Source organism: Oncorhynchus masou, chromosome 17 (genome assembly GCF_036934945.1).
Source record: "Oncorhynchus masou masou isolate Uvic2021 chromosome 17, UVic_Omas_1.1, whole genome shotgun sequence".
Classification (NCBI taxonomy): Eukaryota; Metazoa; Chordata; class Actinopteri; order Salmoniformes; family Salmonidae; genus Oncorhynchus; species Oncorhynchus masou.
In genome coordinates this window covers 33,462,790-33,481,650 of record NC_088228.1, presented here as the reverse complement: position 1 = coordinate 33,481,650, position 18,861 = coordinate 33,462,790, and the positions used below count along the sequence as shown (strand labels likewise).

Here is an 18,861-nt window from a genome sequence, read left to right as displayed (position 1 = left end):
CCTTATAAAGTAATGTTGTGTACTATAGTCTACCACTGTGAAGCCTATCAACTCCCGAGATTAGGCTGGTGTAACCGATGTGAAATGGCTAGCGGGGTGCGCGCTAATAGCGTTTCAATCGGTGAGTCACTCACTCTGAGTCCCCCTTGCTCTGCAAGGGCTGCAGCTTTTGTGGAGCAATGCTTGGAGCATTGAGCTGTTTATGACTTCAAGCCTATCAACTCCCGAGATTAGGCTGGTGTAACCGATGTGAAATGGCTAGCGGGGTGCGCGCTAATAGCGTTTCAATCGGTGACGTCACTCTGAGACTTGGACTAGTTTTCCCCTTGCTCTGCAAGGGCTGCGGCTTTTGTGGGGCGATGGGTAACGATGCTTCGAGGGTGGCTGTTATCGATGTGTTCGAGGAGAGGGACGGAAGCTATACTGTTACATTAGCAATACTGCTGCCTACCATCGCTCAGTCAGACAGCTCTATCAAATCACAGACTTAATTATAACATAAAAACACACAGAAATACGAGCCTTTGGTCATTAATATGGTCGAATCCGGAAACTATCATTTCGAACCGTTTCGTATTTTATCTAACGGGTGGCATCCCTAAATCTAAATATTGCTGTTACATTGTACAACCTTCAATGTTATGTCATAATTACGTAAAAGTCTGGCAAATTAGTTCGCAACGAGCCAGGCAGCCCAAATTGTTGCCTATACCCTGACTCTGCGTGCAATGAACGCAAGAGAAGTGACAATTTCACCTGGTTAATAGTGCCTGCTATCCTGGATTTCTTTTAGCTAAATATGCAGGTTTAAAAATATATACTTCTGTGTATTGATTTTAAGAAAGGCATTGATGTTTATGGTTAGGTACAGCTGTGCAACAATTGTGCTTTTTTCGCAAATGCGCTTTTGTTAAATTATCCCCCGTTTGGCGAAGTTGGCTGTCTTTGTAAGGAAGAAATAGTCTTCACACAGTTCGCAATGAGCCAGGCGGCCCAAACTGCTGCATATACCCTGACTCTGTTGCAAGAGACTAGTTAAAATAAATGCATGTTAGCAGGCAATATTAACTAAATATGCAGGTTTAAAAATATATACTTGTGTATTGATTTTGAGAAAGGCCTTGATGTTTATGGTTGAAGCAAAGACCGTCCTTTTTCGTGAATGTGCACCACATTGATTAAATGCAACGCAGGACACGCTAGATAAACTAGTAATATCATCAACCATGTGTAGTTAACAAGTGATTATGATTGCTGGATTGTTTTTTATAAGATAAGTTTAAGCTAGCTAGCAACTTACCTTGGCTTCTTACTGCATTCGCGTAACAGGCAGGCTCTTCATGGAGTGCAATGTAAGACAGGTGGTTAGAGCGTTGGACTAGTTAACTGTAAAGTTGCAAGATTGAAACCCTGAGCTGACAAGATGAAACAAATCTGTCATTTTGCCCCTGAACAAGGCAGTTAACCCACCGTTCCTAGGCCTTCATTGAAAATAAGAATGTGTTCTTAAACTGACTTGCCTAGTTAAATAAAGGTGTAAAAAAAAAGACCAAGTTTTCATAGCAAATGGAAATCGGCCCTAATTAATTGGCCATTCCGATTAATCGGGCGACCTCTATTCAGAAGTTCACATACACTAAGTTGACTGTGCCTTTAAACAGCTTGGAAAATTCCAGACAATGTCATGGCTTTAGAAGCTTCTGATAGGCTAATTGACATAATTTGAGTCAATTGGAGGTGTACTTGCAGATGTATTTGAAGGCCTACCTTCAAACTCAGTGCCTCTTTCTTGACATCATTGGAAAATCAAAAGAAATCAGTCAAGGCCTCAGAAAATAATTGTAGACTTCCACAAGTCTGGTTCATCCTTGGGAGCAATTTCCAAATGCCTGAAAGTACCACATTCATCTGTACAAACAATAGTACACAAGTATAAACACCATGGGACCACGTCATACCTCTCAGGAAGGAGATGCGTTCTGTCTCCTAGAGATAAACGTACTTTGGTGCGAAAAGTGCAAATCAATCCCAGAACAACAGCAAAGGACCTTTGTGAAGATGCTGGAGGAAACCGGTACAATAGTATCTATATCCACAGTAAAACGAGTCCTATATCGACATAACCTGAAAGACAGCTCAGCAAGGAAGAGGCCACTGCTCCAAAACCGCCATAAAAAAGCCAGACTATGGTTTGCAACTGCACATGGGCACAAAGATTGTACTTTTTGGAGAAATGTCTTCTGGTCTGATAAAACAACAATAGAACTGTTTGGCCATAATGACCATCGTTATGGTTTGGAGGAAAAAGGGGGAGGCTTGCAAGCCGAAGAACACCATCCCAACGTGACGCACGGGTGTGGCAGCATCATGTTGTGGGGGTGCTTTGCTGCAGAAGGGACTGGTGCTCTTCACAAAATAGATGGAATCATGAGGTAAGAAAATTACGTGGATATATTGAAGCAACATCTCAAGACATCAGTCAGGAAGTTAAAGCTTGGTCGCAAATGGGTCTTCCAAATGGACAATGACCCCAAGCATACTTCCAAAGTTGTGGCAAAATGGCTTAATAAGGACAACAAAGTCAATTTATTGGAGTGGCCATCACAAAGCCCTGACCTCAATCCTATAGAAAATGTGTGGTCAGAACTGAAAAATCGTGTGCGAGCAAGGCGGCCTACAAACCTGACTCAGTTACACCAGCTCTGTCAGGAGGAATGGTCCAAAATTCACCAAGTTAAACAATTTTAAAGGGTATGCCACCAAATACCAATTGAGTTGATGTAAACTTCTGACCCACTGGGAATGTGATGAAAGAAATAAAAGCTGAAATCGCCTCCCTATTTATGTTGAATAAATTAGTCTTTCAATTTGAACTAAGCAAGCTGTTAAAACGTTTATATCTGAAGCAAACAGTGGAGGCCGTATCTGTCCAGGCAAAACATACCTATAGTTGAATTACAATCAGAAACCCCGACTTTAGTCAATACCATAGACCAAATGCTATTGAAATGACTGAAGAAACCCCGCAAATAACCCAATTTACAATTGTTTGTAGTCGTAAAATCAGGCACATAATAACGACACAATTCCCAGAAAATAGCCTTAATTAAAGGTCCAAGCGTTTCTCTGGTGAGATTCTCCAGCTGCAAACAGTCTCACAATCAATTCGTGCATTTATGTACAAAATGCATTTCAGCAAATTTCGTGCGTTTTTCTTAAATCGTGCGAAAAGACACCAATGTAACCAGTAGGCTACACACAAGCGTTTGCAACAACCATTTAGACGCGATAGTTAATATTTCATTTATGTCTTCTTCATGGCTAATTCAACGTTATGAATATACAGAAATGTTTGCGCGAATTGAATGTGTGGCTGGGCTGCACCCAGAGTCTCAGGGTGCGCTTGAACATTGGCATCAGACACTGAAGTCTATGCTACGTAAATATTGTTTGGAATCTGAGAAAGATTGGGATGAGGGAGTTCCTCTAGTTTTGTTTGCTGCTCGTGAAACTGTACAGGAGACCCTAGGGTTCTGCCCGGCTGAACTAGTGTTTGGTCACACAGTGAGAGGACCAATGAAAGTCCTTAAAGAACCGTTTTTGTCCCAAGAGTTGTGTGCGGGAGATCTGGAGTATGTATCCAATATGTGTTGGATGACGTTAGTTGCTTTCGTGAGCGCCAACATCAAGCCCGTGCTCTCGCAAATGAAGCTCGGTCTTCCTCACAGAGGAGTATGAAAAGACACTATGATAAACAGGCTTTTTCTCGTCCACTACAGCCAGGTGACCAAGTATTGGTGTTATTGCCTGTTCCAGGATCTTCACTGTCAGCTCGTTTCTCTTGTCCTTATTTAATTGAAAATAAATTAAGTGAAACTGATTATGTGCTTCAAACTCCTGATAGAAAACGCCAGTCTCGTGTGTGCCACATTAACATGTGAATTCCAATTATAATTATTTTAAATGTGCTAGCCAGGTATGCCCTGGGTTTGGTCATTTAGCGTTAAATATCCGGAATCTGTGTGAACTAGTTCATTTTGTATTTTGTATGATGTAGTTTTCCAACTTCACCGCAATGTTTTTTTAGTATCTTATTCGATACCCCGTCCAGCTGGTGGCGGTAATGCAACATTAACATTGAATGCCAACCGCTGTTAAACGCCATCGAAGAAGTACGTCAGGCGTTGAAAGGAAGTGCAATTGAGGACGCACATAGCGTTACCACTTACGTTGTTGCCAGTTATAAATATCTACGGATTTAGTGCACATTCGCATCGAAATTGTATACTTTTCGTTACACAGAGAATACAAAACTGTAATTTGGCTGGACAACATGGCGCAGTTGTTATCCATTATGGAGGTTTTAGCTAAAGCAGCTGTAGCAGAAATTAACAAACGTGTTGATGATAGCTGTGCAGTTATACGTTTGGAAATTACCCAAAGCCAGCGAGATATTGATGTACTGAAAAGGAAGTGTCAAATGATGGAGAGCGAGCTGAAGAAGACACGAGGACAAGTCAGGAAAAAAGGTAGATGTGTATGATAGTTTTATGCTTCAGTTCGAAAACTCGGCTAGTCGAACGAGTGCGCTCACGTTTTCCCATAAGACCTTCGCTTGAAAAACAAGAAGTGGCAATAGTACCGTTTGTCCATTTTGGACGCCGTAGTCAGTATACACTTCCTCAAAATAGTCCGAATGAATCTAAGAAGAAATGTAATCAATATTGACGTTTTTGCCAAAGTTCTGTCGCGCAATTTTACATCTAAGATGTTGACAGTATTTTTCGATGAAAAAAAAAATGTACATTAGTTTTTTAAAATAACAAATCAATACAGGAAGTACATGTGGAAACGTGTGTGTGTGTGTGTGTGTGTGTGTGTGTGTGCGCACACACACACACACACAAAGGACAATTGGGCTAGGGGTTACAATATCACATTCCACAAGGACCTTATAGACAGACATACATACATACACTTATAACATAATTTTTTTTTTAAAGCTATTTTTGTTAGAGTATTTAATTGTCTTACAAAAAGAAATGTAACTGTATTTTTAAGGCAAGAATGTGGTTTTTGTACATTTTCATTTGTGAATATAAATATTGTTTCAACTTATTTCTATTGTTGGTAAAATATCCAAGCAGTACATCTCTCCACAATAGTGTAAAATCTTCATAAATGTGTTCAATTATAAATCTACTGATGCCTTGCCACAGTTTCCTTACGAACACAATGCCAAAAAAGATGCAACACTGTTTCTGGGTGGTCAATACAAAAGGTACAATTTGAGTTTGTTTTCCTTAAACTTCTTCACATAGTGGTTGGCAGGATATTATTTATGAAATGTTTTAAAGTAAACTTCCTTAATTTAGTGAACATGTAGGAATGTGTGGCAACATCCACACTTTTTTTCCAACAAATATTATCAATAAAAATGTTCCAATAAGGCATTGCATAAGGTATAGATAGATATCCTGCTGAAACAAGGTTTGTATCGCTCTGTTGTTGAATGGACCAAAAGAGAAACAAATCTTTCCTACTTATGAGTCAACAGGGTTAATGGAAGGTAGGCTCTGAGGATCAGGTCTTGACACCTTCCTGAATAATAAAGCAACACCTGAGGGAATGGCATTTGTGTGTGTGGCTCAGTCGGTAGAGCATGGCGCTTGCAACGCCAAGCGTCGTGGGTTCGTTTCCCACTGGGGCCACCCATATGCAAAAGTAGTGGCCCCAGCCGACTTGTAAGTCGCTTTGGACAAAAGCGTCTGCTAAATGGGATATATTATTTAAGACAATTGCAAAATCTTTAGGTGTTACATGAACCTTGTAAAGTGATAAGAATTCCTTATAACTGAGTAAAAGACCCTGAAAAGACATGAAATCGAGTCTTCTGTCGTTGAATGACATACTTTGACGAATCCCTACAGTTGACCAATCAACGACGAAGGGGCGTAAACGTTGGCTCCGAACTTCAGCTTGCCCCCGGAAAAAAATGTGCAAAACAAACAAAGTCAATGTCATAAGATGTACGAACTCTGCCAAACTGTTTTGTTTGGGAAGCAAGCCTATACCTTTATTTGTGTTGACAGAAAATTGCAACCCTACCATTACCCTTGTTTGCACTGGGGTTGGACAGCATGTCTGTGTAGAGCAAGACACTTTGGGGCCAGCACAAGATACAGCTCGGAAAACATGTAAATCCAGGGATGAGAAATGTGTTGTACTCCAAATGGTGTCTGTGTTTGGAAGGTTATTGGTGGCCATAGACTTCATCTCTGGCCTAACACCCATACCAATTTCTCCTCCAAAGACCGGCTTCTTGTGCATTATCACTTAATCAAACAATCCCAAAACTATGGATGCTCCTCTGAAGTACAATAATTAATTGCTCATTTTAAATGTGTATTTTACCCTATTTAGACATCCTATGTTTTGTTGACGTGACATAGGTTGGAGTCATTAACTTGTTTTTTAACCACTCCACAAATTTCTTGTTAACAAACTATAATTTTGACAAGTCGGTTAGGACATATGCACAAAGTATGACACAAGTAATTTTCCCAATTATTTACAGACATTATTTCACTATCACAATTCCAGTGGGTCAGAAGTTTACATACACTTGGTTGACTGTGCCTTTAAATAGCTTGGAAAATGCCAGAAAATGTCATGCCATTTGAAGCTTCTGATAAATTATGTCAATTAGCCTGAGTCAATTGGAGGTGTACCTGTGGATGTATTTCAAGACCTACCTTCAAACTCAATGCCTCTTTGCTTGACATCATGGGGAAATCAGCCAAGACCTCAGAAAAAAAAATTGTGGCGGTCTACAAGTCTGGTTCATCCTTGGGTGCAATTTCAAAATGCCTGAAGGTACCACGTTCATCTGTAAAAACGATAGTACGCAAGTATAAACACCATGGGACCACGCAGCCGTCATACCGCTCGGGGAGGAGATGCGTTCTGTCTCCTAGAGTTGAAGGTATTTTGGTGCAAAAAGTGCAAATGAATCCCAGAACAGCAAAGAACCTTTGTGAAGATGCTGGAGGAAACCGGTACAAAGTATCTATATCCACAGTAAAACGAGTCCTATATCGACATAACCTGAAAGGCCGCTCAGCAAGGAAGAAGCCACTGCTCCAAAACCGCCATAAAAAGGCAGACTATGGTTTGCAACTTCACATGGGGACAAAGATTGTACTTTTTGGAGAAATGTCCTCTGGTCTGATGAAACAAAAATAGAACAGTTTGGCCATAATGACCATTGTCATGTTTGGAGGGAAAAGGGGGAGGCTTGCAAGCCGAAGAACACCATCCCAACCGTGAAGCACAGGGGTGGCAGCATCATGTTGTGGGGGTGCTTTGCTGCAGAAGGGACTGGTGCTCTTCACAAAATAGATGGAATCATGAGGTAGGAAAATTATATGGATATATTGAAACAACATCTAAAGACATCAGTCAGGAAGTTAAAGCTTGGTCGCAAATGGGTCTTCCAAATGGACAATGGCCCCCAAGCATACTTTCAAAAAAGGACAAAGTCAAGGTATTGGAGTGGCCATCACAATGCCCTGACCTCAATCTCATAGAAAATCTGTGGGCAGAACTGAAAAGGCGTGTGTGAGCAAGGAGGCCTACAAACCTGACTCGGTTCCACCAGCTCTGTCAGGAGGAATGGGCCAAAACTCACCAAACTTATTGTGGGAAGCTTGTGGAAGGCTACCCAAAACGTTTGACCCAAGTTAAAAAATGTAAGGCAATGCTACCAAATACTAATTGAGTGTATGTAAACTTCTGACCCACGGGGAATGTGATGAAAAATAAAAGCTGAAATAAATAATTCTCTACTAATTGGGGCTTAAATGGTTGATTTGCATTTCAACTAAGGAATGACATGAACAAATTATTGATTGATACTGTAGCCTATATAAGTATTGATAGGTCTAAGTAAGTTAGTATTAGGACTAAACAGGATGTGCTCTTAGGCCTACAGCTTGGTGGTTATACAAGGCTTATATACATACTAAGCCTACCAATGGCACTACTTAATGATAGTAGTAATAAACAATGAGGTAAAGAAAGAGGGTTTATTATAAATACACTTATGACCAGTTGGAACAGTGTAAACACTTAATTATTAAGTAAGTAATAACAGAGGCTGTTCTAATGAACAATTCTAAAACCTTTACAGCATAGCAAATATTAACAAACAGCCGAATTTGTGAAATTGTTTCTGACGTGGTTGTGTGAGGCTTGGTGCTCACGGAATCAGTAGGCTATTAAACAAACTCACAGGCAACACAAGCAGGCACAGTCTTATTTCTGTAGATATTACAGCCTTATTCCAAAATGAATTAGTTTTTCACCCCTCAATCTACACAATACCCCATAATAATGGCAAAGCAAAAACAGGTTTAGGAATTTTGCAAATGTATTAGAAATTGGTTGGTTTCAAGTCTGGGCTCTGGCTGGGCCACTGAAGGACATTGAGACTTGTGTGCTTAAGGTTCTTGTCCTGTTGGAAAGTGAACCGTCGCCCCAGTCTGAAGTCCTGAGCGCCCTGGAGCAGGTTTTTGTCAAGGATCCGCCTCTACTTTCCTCCGTTTATCTTTCCCTCAGTCCCTGCCACTGGAAAAACATCCCCACAGCAAGGTGCTGCCACCACCATGCTTCACTGTAGAGATGGTGCCAGGTGTCCTCCAGATGTGACGTTGGCATTCAGGCCAAAGAGTTCAATCTTGGTTTCATCAAACCAGATAATGCAGTTTCTCATGGTCTGAGAGTCTTTAGGTGCCTTTTGGCAAACTCCAAGCAGGCGGTCATGCATTTAACTGAAGAATGGCTTCCGTCTGGCCACTACCTTAATTGAAGGCTTGATTGGTGGAGCACGGCAAATATGGTTGTCCTTCTGGAAGGTTCTCCCATCTCCACAGAATAACTCTGGAGCTGGCTGAGTGACCATCGGGTTCTTGGTCACCTCTCTGACCAAGGCCCATGTCCCCCGATTGCTCAGTTTGGCCGGGTAGCCAGCTCTAGCATGGTGACTGCCGGCACTCCCTGGAAGCTCAGTGTGCCCCCATTTAAGTCTAATTGGCAGCCTGTGCTCCTAAGAAAGTCCAACCCTAGGATACAAGGGTCCTGCACAGCCGCCACCCACACAGGATGACGCACAGTCCTGCCCCCTACTGTCAGTCATTATTCCCTTCCCTTTCATGGGTGCCAGCTCATCTGTGACTGTGCAGAGTTGCACAGTTGTGGGCTCACACTGAGTCCAACCTGGCACAAATATCTGGCCTCACCAGGGTTACTGTGGAACCAGTGTCCACCAGGGCGGAGCAGGGCACCCCCTCCACAGTGACAGGAATATGACAAAAGTCCCCAACACAGGTCCGGCCCAGCACAACAACGGGCTCCATCTGCTTGCCCTCGTCTGCTTCTGGGGGAAGTGGAGCCTTGCTTCTCCGTCTGCCGGTGGGCTCCTCCTGCGTCTATTACTCAGTTCGGAGCGCAGTAGCCCGGGCTGTACACACTGTCCATAGCACCTCCTCAGTGTTCCCACTAAAGCACCATAATAACGTCTGTCCTCGGGGCTAATCAATATCAAACAGGCCAGAGCATCATCAGTGAAGCATAAAGCCAACTGCAGTGCCCTATCCTCATTCGACCACCCCCTAAAATGAGCTAACAGTTCAAACTGAGCCTGAAAATCCGCCTTACCGGAATACTTCTGGGTCTTAACAGATACGGATGCAGCCGGGAACTGGGCACCGCCATGTTTGTTTATATCCTGAGCCCCAGATTCCTCGTCCCGCCGCGTCGACGGCACCCCTTCGGTCCGCCCACCAGAATCCACACGAAGCACAGTCGACGAGGCACCCATGCCACAAGAATGGAAGACCCATAGTTAAATCTGCTGCAGAGGAAAAGTTCATCTGAGTTTCCAGCCTCAGAAATGGGCAATTGTCTGCACCTCAGATTGCAGGCCAAAATAAATGCCTCAGAGTTCAAGTAACATACACATCTCAACAGGACACCAATAAGATGAAGAGACTTGCTTGGGCCAAGAAACATGAGCAATGGACATTAGACCCTGTGGAAATCTGTCTTTTGGCCTGAGTCCAAATTTGAGATTTTTGGTACCAACCGCCGTGTCTTTGTGAGACACAGAGTAGGTGAATGGCTGATCTCTGCATGTGTGGTTCCCACCGTGAAGCATGGAGGTGGTGTGGGGGTGCTTTGCTGGTGACAATGTCAGTGATTTATTTAGAATTCAAGGCACACTTAACCAGCATGGCTACCACAGCATTCTGCAGCGATAAGCCTGTCTCACTATGCGCAAACGGGACAATGACAGGACAGTGAACCAACACAGGCTGTGTAAGGGCTAATTGACCAAGAAGGAGAGGGATGGAGTGCTGCATCAGATCACCTGGCCTCCACATTCACCCAACCTCAACGCAATTGAGAGGTTTTAGGATGAGTTGTACCACAGAGTGAAGAGAAAGGAGCCAACGAGTGCTCAGCATATGGGAACTCCTTCAAGACTGTTGGAAAAGCATTCCAGGTGACTACCTCATGAAGGTAGTTGAGAGAATTCCAAGAGTGTGCAAAGCTGTCATCTTGGCAGAGTGGCTACTTTGAAGAATCTCATATGAAATATATTTTCATTTAACACTTTTCGTTGCTACATGATTCCATATGTTATTTCATCATTTTGATGTCTTCACTATTATTCTACCATGTAGATAATAGTACAAATAAAGAAACCCTTGAATGAGTAGGTGTCCATACTTTTGACCGGTTCTGTACATCTGCATGTTTTTTTTCTTTTGTGCAACAGTATCTTCTAAATCAAACATGAATACGCGAAGCAAGAATGTTAGCTACAAGAAGTAGCTAAAGGAAAACATTCAATGTAGCCAAAGATTATAGGGTCCCCTAGGAAATACTTTTTAGCACTTCACAATAACTCCTCCCTCGCATTTTCATTTGTCATGTCAAACACTGTATTCAAAGTGCCCACTATTCTATCGGCCACACACAACCCATGAAGCACATTTTTGACTTTTATTTAAAAAAAATATACCATCATACCGTACAAATCATATGATACATTTGCCTAATAAAAAATGTAATGCTGTGTTATGATATTTTGGCCACATCGCCAAGCCATAAATTTAGTTTGTTTCCTCTCCTCACTTGTCTTAGACTATTAAGTCCAGGGCTGTTTTCTCATCTCATAACTCCACTGCTGCCTCCGCCACAGTGTTCTCAACACCAATATGCTGGCTAACTTTGCTATTATACACATAGCAACATGGTCTAGGGAAATGCGCCAATTAAACTCGCGCTGATTCAGAACCGCGGACAGGGACCTCTATCCAACGTGGGAGAAAGTGTTTGTTATAAACCAATATTATTATTTTTTTTTTTTAGTGTTGCACAATTTTTCTTGTGTAATATAACCATATACAATTTCAGTAGCATGTCTTAGGGTGATGGACTGTGCCAACCCATGGCCTCCACAATGGATCAGTCCACTCAGACAGGCACAAATCAGACCGGTGTCTTGTAAACCATGATTATTTATATATTTTTTGCTACTGTTTGACTAAAGAAGGCTTGGCCAGCAGCCTGTCGACCAAACAATCGACCAGTTTTATAAATGGGGTCAGCCCTAAACTAATTTCTCATCCCTGGATTGAGGTAAGTTTTCTGAGCCATGTCTCATACTGGCCCCGTAGTGTCTTGATCTGCACAGTTATGCTTTCTGTCCCCAGTGCAGCTCGGTGTAAACAAGCGTAACGTAGGGTCGGAATCTTCTGGCAATTATTAATGATAAATTCGTGGCACATGCAAAACCCAAGTGTGTGTGTGTGTGTGTGTGTGAAAATAGCCATAATATTTGACTGAATACAATTATTTTGCAGTTCTTTACCCCATGGCATCAGAGGGATCTTCATATCCAGTCAAGATTGTTTTGAACAAGCAGAAGAGTAAATCACAGTGGAGAGATGGAGAGATGGCTGTTGAAGAGGACTCTCAACCCCAGGTGTGACGCATCACCTTTTACAATTACAGAGACCTGACCTCTTAGATCAATTCTGTTATTGGAATATCAGCTTTTGTGTGATTCATGGGAATGAGAAGTGTTAAATATGGTGTGTCCAGAATGATAACCTCAGCCCCTTGTTACAGCCTACAGATGTGGAGCAGAGAGCAGAGAATGAACCCATACTGATCAAAGATGAAGAGACAGCAGAGGATTTGTGGAAGACTGACCCTCAGGAAGAACTCATGATCACTGGAGAGGGTGGGTGCAACCATAAGTGCTTTGTCTGTGAAAGTGTGGATGTGGTGGTATGCACGTTCCAAGTTGCTACATTGGTGTTTTATGTTCTGGCATATGGAGTGCACATACATACTCAGTCAATTCTAAAACATCCATGTTTTGCAACCGTTTGTGATGTTTATTTTATGTTTGTCCCAAATCTTTATAGAGTCTGGTTCCAAGCCTGGGCAACCACCATCCTTTGAGCAACGGCATTTTGATGAGGACTTCATCACACAACCCAACATATCTCCTGAAGACTCAGTGGAACATTACCCCAATTCTGATGGTCCAAAGGAACCAGGCACACCCCGGCGCACATCTACAGAGGTGTTTAGCACAGAGCAGCACCAGCCAGCCGAGGATGAGGACTCGCTAGAGCAAGTGATGGTGAAGGATGAGAAAAGGGAGGTGGATCAGACCACGGCCCTGGAAGGACCTGACCAGTTTGTCATGGATGAGACTGATGGGCAGCTGTGGACCTCTGTGGATCCAGATAGAGACACTGACCCTGATGGCCACCCAGATTTCTCCTTTCATGCCATAGAGGAGTACTCTCAGAATATCTCAATTTTCCCATCTCATAGTGGGCTGCCATCCCTACCTACTATGATAGATGATGGAGGGCCATCCCTTCACTCTATAGGGAAACCACATGCTAACATGTTCAGTGCAGCAGCACACATGAAAAAACATGTCAGGACATTGGCTGATGAGACTAGACAACAGATGCCAGAAGGACAGAGCAGCGAGACACTGAACTCTAATAATGATGGAAATAGTTTAGCTCTACAGCCAAGGCAGCATCAGCACAGGGCTTCAGAAGCAACAGTGAGAATGAGTGAGTGCATGACAGGGTCAAACATGGCCACCACCTCCACCTTCTCTGGATACAGCCTGAGTCGCAGTAGTTTTAACATGGTGAAGAGAATGAGGACTCAGTGGAGGTCGGGCGGCACCACAGGAGAGAAACCATACACCTGCGAACAGTGTGGCAGGAGTTTCCCCAAGCAGTACAACCTGATCAGACATGCTGTGGTCCACAGCGGGGAGAAGCCCTACAAGTGCTCACAGTGTGGGAAATGCTTCACCCAGCGCTCCAGTATGAAGTCACATCAGAGAACTCACATAGGAGAGAGTCCGGTGTCTCAATATGGGGTACCCCCATACCCTGGGGATCCACACGCAAGTTTAATGTTGTCTCAGACGAGATGGAACAAATAAAACATGGCATAGCTTGTCTAACACTTTCTGTGAAAATGGGGTACAGCAGGTGTTTTGAGACATTTTTGACATGCTTTTCCTCCTAATTGTATTGTGAAATGGTTTTCATGTTTGACTGTTGACAGCTCCAAAGTTTTATTTGAACAACCTATTTACAACTTAATCAGTCATAAATGTTATTTAATCAAATGTACAAAGAAATAGTCAACCCTGCGCATTTAGATAAAGAAAATGTGTAGTAGCCATTTTAGTATGTGTTGTCTTCAACAAACACTATGTTGAACAATTTCTTGCTACAAGGGACAGTCTCGTATCAAGTCAGGTTAATAACTCAACTTTATTTCTTGAATTATATTTTTTGAAAGTTATATTGCAAGGCAATAAAATGTTTCAGTTCAAAAGTTTACATGTTAATGTACAGTGCCTTCAGATAGTATTCATACCCCTTGACCTTTTACAGCTTCAATTTAAAATGGATTAAATTAATATTTGTTGTCACTTGCCTTTCACATAATACCCCTTAATGTCAAAGTGGAATCTTATATTTAGAAATGTATACAAATTAATTAAAAATGAAAAGCTGAAATGTCTTGAGTCAGTAAGTATTCAACCCTTTTGTTAGGGCAAGCCTAAATAAGTTCAAGAGTAAACATTTTCTTAACAAGTTGCATGGACTCACTGTGTGCAATAAGTGTTTAACATTATTTTTAATGACTATTTAAGTTCTGTACCCCACAGGTAGTTTTGTGTGGGGTACAGTCAATCAGTGACTTTCAAACACAAATTGAACAACAGACCAGGGAGGTTTTCTAATGCCTTGCAGAGAAGGGCACCTATTGGTAGATGGGTAAAACAAAGCAGACATTGAATATAATTTTGAGCGTGGTGAAGTTATTAAAATACACTTTGGAGGGTGTACCAATACACCCAAGTCACAACAAAGATACAGGCGTCCTTCCTGACTTAGTTGCCGCAGAGGAAGGAAACCGCTCTGGGATTTCACCATGAGGCCAATGGTGACTTTAAAATGGCTGTGATAAGAGAGAACTGAGGATGGATCAACAACATTGTAGTTACTCCACAATACTAACCTAATTGACAGTGGGATACTAAGGAACCTGTACAGATGAACAATGTTCCAAAACATGAATCCTGTTTGTAACAAGGCACTAAAGTAAGTGCTAACTAAGAAGCCAATGAATGTTCCTGAGTGGCTGAGTTATAGTTTTGACTAAAATGTACATGAAAATCAATACCAAGACCTGAAAATGGTTGTCTAGCAATAATCAACAACCAATTTGACAGTTTATTATTTTCATAATTCTGTAATGTGCAGAATCCAGGTGTGGATAGAGACATTGATCAATGAGATTACAACCTATATTCACCCACTCAAAAAAGTGTTGTATTATCACTATGCTTTCAACCATCTAAAAGCACATCCAAACTCCAATGGAAAAACTATGTCTGATTTTTGGTTTAGTTCTTACCCAAATGTCTATCAATGCGCTTTCAACCATTTTAAAAGCACAGCAATGTTCAAATTGGAACACGACGTCAGATATTGTTTATTTATACAACAGAGTAATGTGTTATCATGGTGCTTCATTAATAGCATAACTAAATGACCTGGATTACATTAAAAGTACATGATGCAAGTGATCAATGCTGTTTGAGATTCTGCACAGATTATTACAGCAATGTTGAAGTTCTCCACCGACCTACTATGACATGCATGCTATCTTGAACATGCATGCTTTGTGATTACATTAGAATAAATGTATAGTTACAGTAACCTTAAAATGTGGCCATGGATGTTGTGGTAGCAATTCTATAGGAAGAGAGAAACTGCAGATTCTTTGAAACAACACTTTTTATTATAAGATTTGCAAAATATGAGAATCAACCATCCACTCAACAGTGCATAGTTGAAAGCTCAATGAACAGTGTCGGTTCTCAGCTTTTATAGAGAAGTACTTTTTTTTTTTGTATGCATGGCAGTCAGCAGATAGTGTGTGAAAGGCCATTAGTTGTCTGTGCAGCTTTAAGATAGATGGTTGAGCCGTCCGGCTATCAACCTTGTGCTAACTGCATTCACAACAGCAAACATTATAATGTGCTCCTTTCTGCAAGTGTCCATACATGTGAGTTTCTGTAGATAGTAAACCCACATGTCACATGCTGCAGTCGCACCCAAACGGACCTTTGGTCTTAAGTCCCACAAAGACAAGTTTGTATCAGGTTAGAAAAAACACGAGCATATAACGAGACATTTCTTTAACAAGCATTTAAGCTTTCTGCTGATATCAGATATGTCTATGTCCTGGGAAATATTATTGTTACTTACAACCTCATGCTAATCGCATTAGCCTACGTTAGCTCAACCATCACTTGGAGGACCCACCGATCCCGAAGAAGTTTTAAACAATCACTAAAGGGTTACATTTGAGGGTTCTGTGTTGATACAGTATGTAGTGACTTGTTATTGGTGTAAAAAGACAAAGAAACTCATATGCCAGACATCACTATTTGATAGTGCAGGGTCACAAGGCATCATATGGTACAACCAGTGAAACAAGAGATAACATACTTGGTGGTTTTGATGTCACGAAGAACATTACATGTGATTGAGTAGGAACAATGCATTCTTTTGCATGACCAAACACTCCTCGTAGACTCAGGAAAACCCTAGGGGTTTTAATCTCGTGAGACACTTTATTCCGTTTTATTCTAAAATAGGTTCACAGAATTGACGAAAGGGATGATGGGTCACGAGTAAGTAAAGTGGCCTTCCTGTGAACAGAAGTTATCATGTTTGTTTTGACTGTAATTTAAAACGTTTTATTCACCTGGTAAAGTAAACGTTAGACGGAAAGACAGAGGTAGAGTATGATGGTGATTGAGAGGGCTTCTGAGTTAAAGGAAACAGATGTAGACTAGTGAAGGTAACAAAAGGAAATGGGAAGTTAATTGGACAGTAAGAATTTCAAAATGTAATTGTTTGGACTGATTGAGATTGAGCGAAGTGAAAACTAACGAAATGTTAATTTTCTATCCCTTTGAACAGTTAGTGAAATTCTGCAGTTTTATAAGTATAAAGGTATACATAATTGGCCGTAAAGGGAGCTCCTAAATAAGTAAGGCCTGGCCATTGGTTTCTTTGTTTTTGCCCTTCCTTTCACCACACACACACACACACACACACAACTCACCCGTTATGAATATGTTAAGTGGTGTTAGTACCCTGTTTGATTTATTATGTGGGGTCTTTTTTACCTGTAAAACCAGGTAAGCAGAATGATGGAACTATTTGAAATGTTTTAAATGGGTTTGGAAGAACAGGGAAAGAAAATACTTAATAGGGCTGATTGACCTATGACCTTTGTTCTGACTTCTTGGTGAGGCCTGATCACCCTCACTAGAAAGACTGAAGACATTGGGTGAGATTTAAATTGGCTATGTAAACACTAATAATTAGGCAGAAGTTTATCATTTAGCAATAGTCCTATGTGTGATTCGGAACACGAGAATGTGCTGCCCTGAATGAGGGACACCTGTCTCTAGTCTATTTTACCATTACCTTATAGGATACAATTATTTCCTTATGGAGTTATGAAGAGTTCAAATTTGATTTGTTATTCTAATTTGTTAATTTTTGATTTAACAGGTAGCCTTTGGTAAATATGCAAATGTTTTTCTTCATATGTCTGCCTATGAAAGGAATAAAAAAATTTCCCACCTCTAGTTTAATATGAAGAAGTGTATTGCTGTTGCCTTGCTTCCATAGCAAATCTCATCAGATTGCGTCTGCTGTATTGTCAGAATGTCTCCCTAAGGATTGTCCCTCTGACTCCCTGACCCTGTAACTTTCAGTGAGATCGCCAAGCTGATAAGGTTAGTATTAGCCAATTTGGGGAAAATGGTTTAGACTGTGTATTCTTATTCTCTTTGACATTTGTTTTAGGAATGTTGTATTAAGAAAATTGGGAAGGTTATAATTTGTCATACGGTAGTTTTCTGAATAAAAAATGGCTTAACTTTTGTTTTGGTTTGTCCTCTTTAGAGGTCATGGCGAAGTTGACCACAGATGGTGTTTAGATGCATGGAAGGGATAAATTAATAGTCAAGAACAGTGTGAACCTTAACCACCCTAACCGGCTGAAGAAATGGCGTTCACTTCCGACCTTGTGCTTCCGAGCAACCTGTACACAGCAACCAGTCAAATCTATCAACTGCCTTTTCTTTCATGCTTTGTCTCTCAGGAGTGCGACATGAGTCCGCATGGAGAGAGATCTGGTCAAAACGTATTTCATGCTGCTTGTTGTACTGGTAGGAACATGGACAAGACTTAATATCGATACCCGTTGTTTAAAATTTTAGCGGCCTTAAGCATTCTATTAACGTTATATAGTTAACACACACACAGACGCAGCGGCCTATGGCACCGCATCTCAGTGCAAGAGGAGTCACTACAGTCCCTGGTTCGAATCCAGGCTGTATCTCATCTGGCCGTGATTGGGAATACCATACGGCGGCTCACAATTTGCCTAGCGTCATCCGGGCCGTCATTGTAAATAAGAATTTGTTCTTAACTGACTTGCCTAGTTAAATAAAGGTTACACACACACCACACTGACCAAAAAGTAATTTTGTTGGCATTTACGTATGTCTCCATTACCAGCAAAACATAATCAAAACCTATGTCTTTCACTTACTTGCTGTGCTGTTTCGTTGTTCATTTGTTCAGTCGTTGCATTCTCAACCAGGATTTCTATGGAACGCCGTTTGGACCTTTGCATGTCAAAAAAGATACATGTCAAATAACACGACAATCTGTTTCAGTAGCTATAGTTGACTAGCTAACTATATAGCTAGGTGTCATCTAAAATAACTCTAATTTATAAGACAGTTCTTATTTGATTAATGGTGGTCGCACCATCTATGTGAAGCTAGCCACAATAAGGATTAACCACAATAGTGGTCTTTGCGGTTGGCCTTCAAAATAAAGTATGGCATAATTCTACTATTTGTATTCATTTGCATCACTGTCAATGACACTTATTTTGAAAGAAACCGCAAATTCCACTGTTGTGCCTAATCCTTATTGTGGCTAGCTTCACAACAACCATAACCATATCCGGTCGGGTATCACTACCCAGATGAAGCTGGCTGGCTGGCTGATTGTTTTCTTTGGGCAACAGGGTTAAGTAGCTGACTAGCTATTTTTTTTCAAGAACTGAAGTTCAATTTCAATAGGCGAACAACAAGTGGCAACCTAGGTAATACTTACTCACAAGGATTCCTAA

General features: G+C 41.3%; 1 protein-coding gene across 1 annotated transcript; it reads left to right on the top strand.

Annotated features, from left to right (window-relative positions):
• The first annotated feature begins 4,177 nt into the window (after positions 1-4,177).
• Positions 4,178-17,597, top strand: LOC135558901 (zinc finger protein 263-like). The gene is made up of 4 exons (XM_064993110.1): positions 4,178-4,529; positions 11,931-12,052; positions 12,199-12,313; positions 12,501-17,597. The coding sequence occupies exons 1-4, from the start codon at positions 4,334-4,336 to the stop codon at positions 13,553-13,555; spliced, it is 1,488 nt and encodes a 495-aa protein (XP_064849182.1). The 5' UTR covers positions 4,178-4,333; the 3' UTR covers positions 13,556-17,597.
• The last annotated feature ends 1,264 nt before the right edge of the window (positions 17,598-18,861 follow it).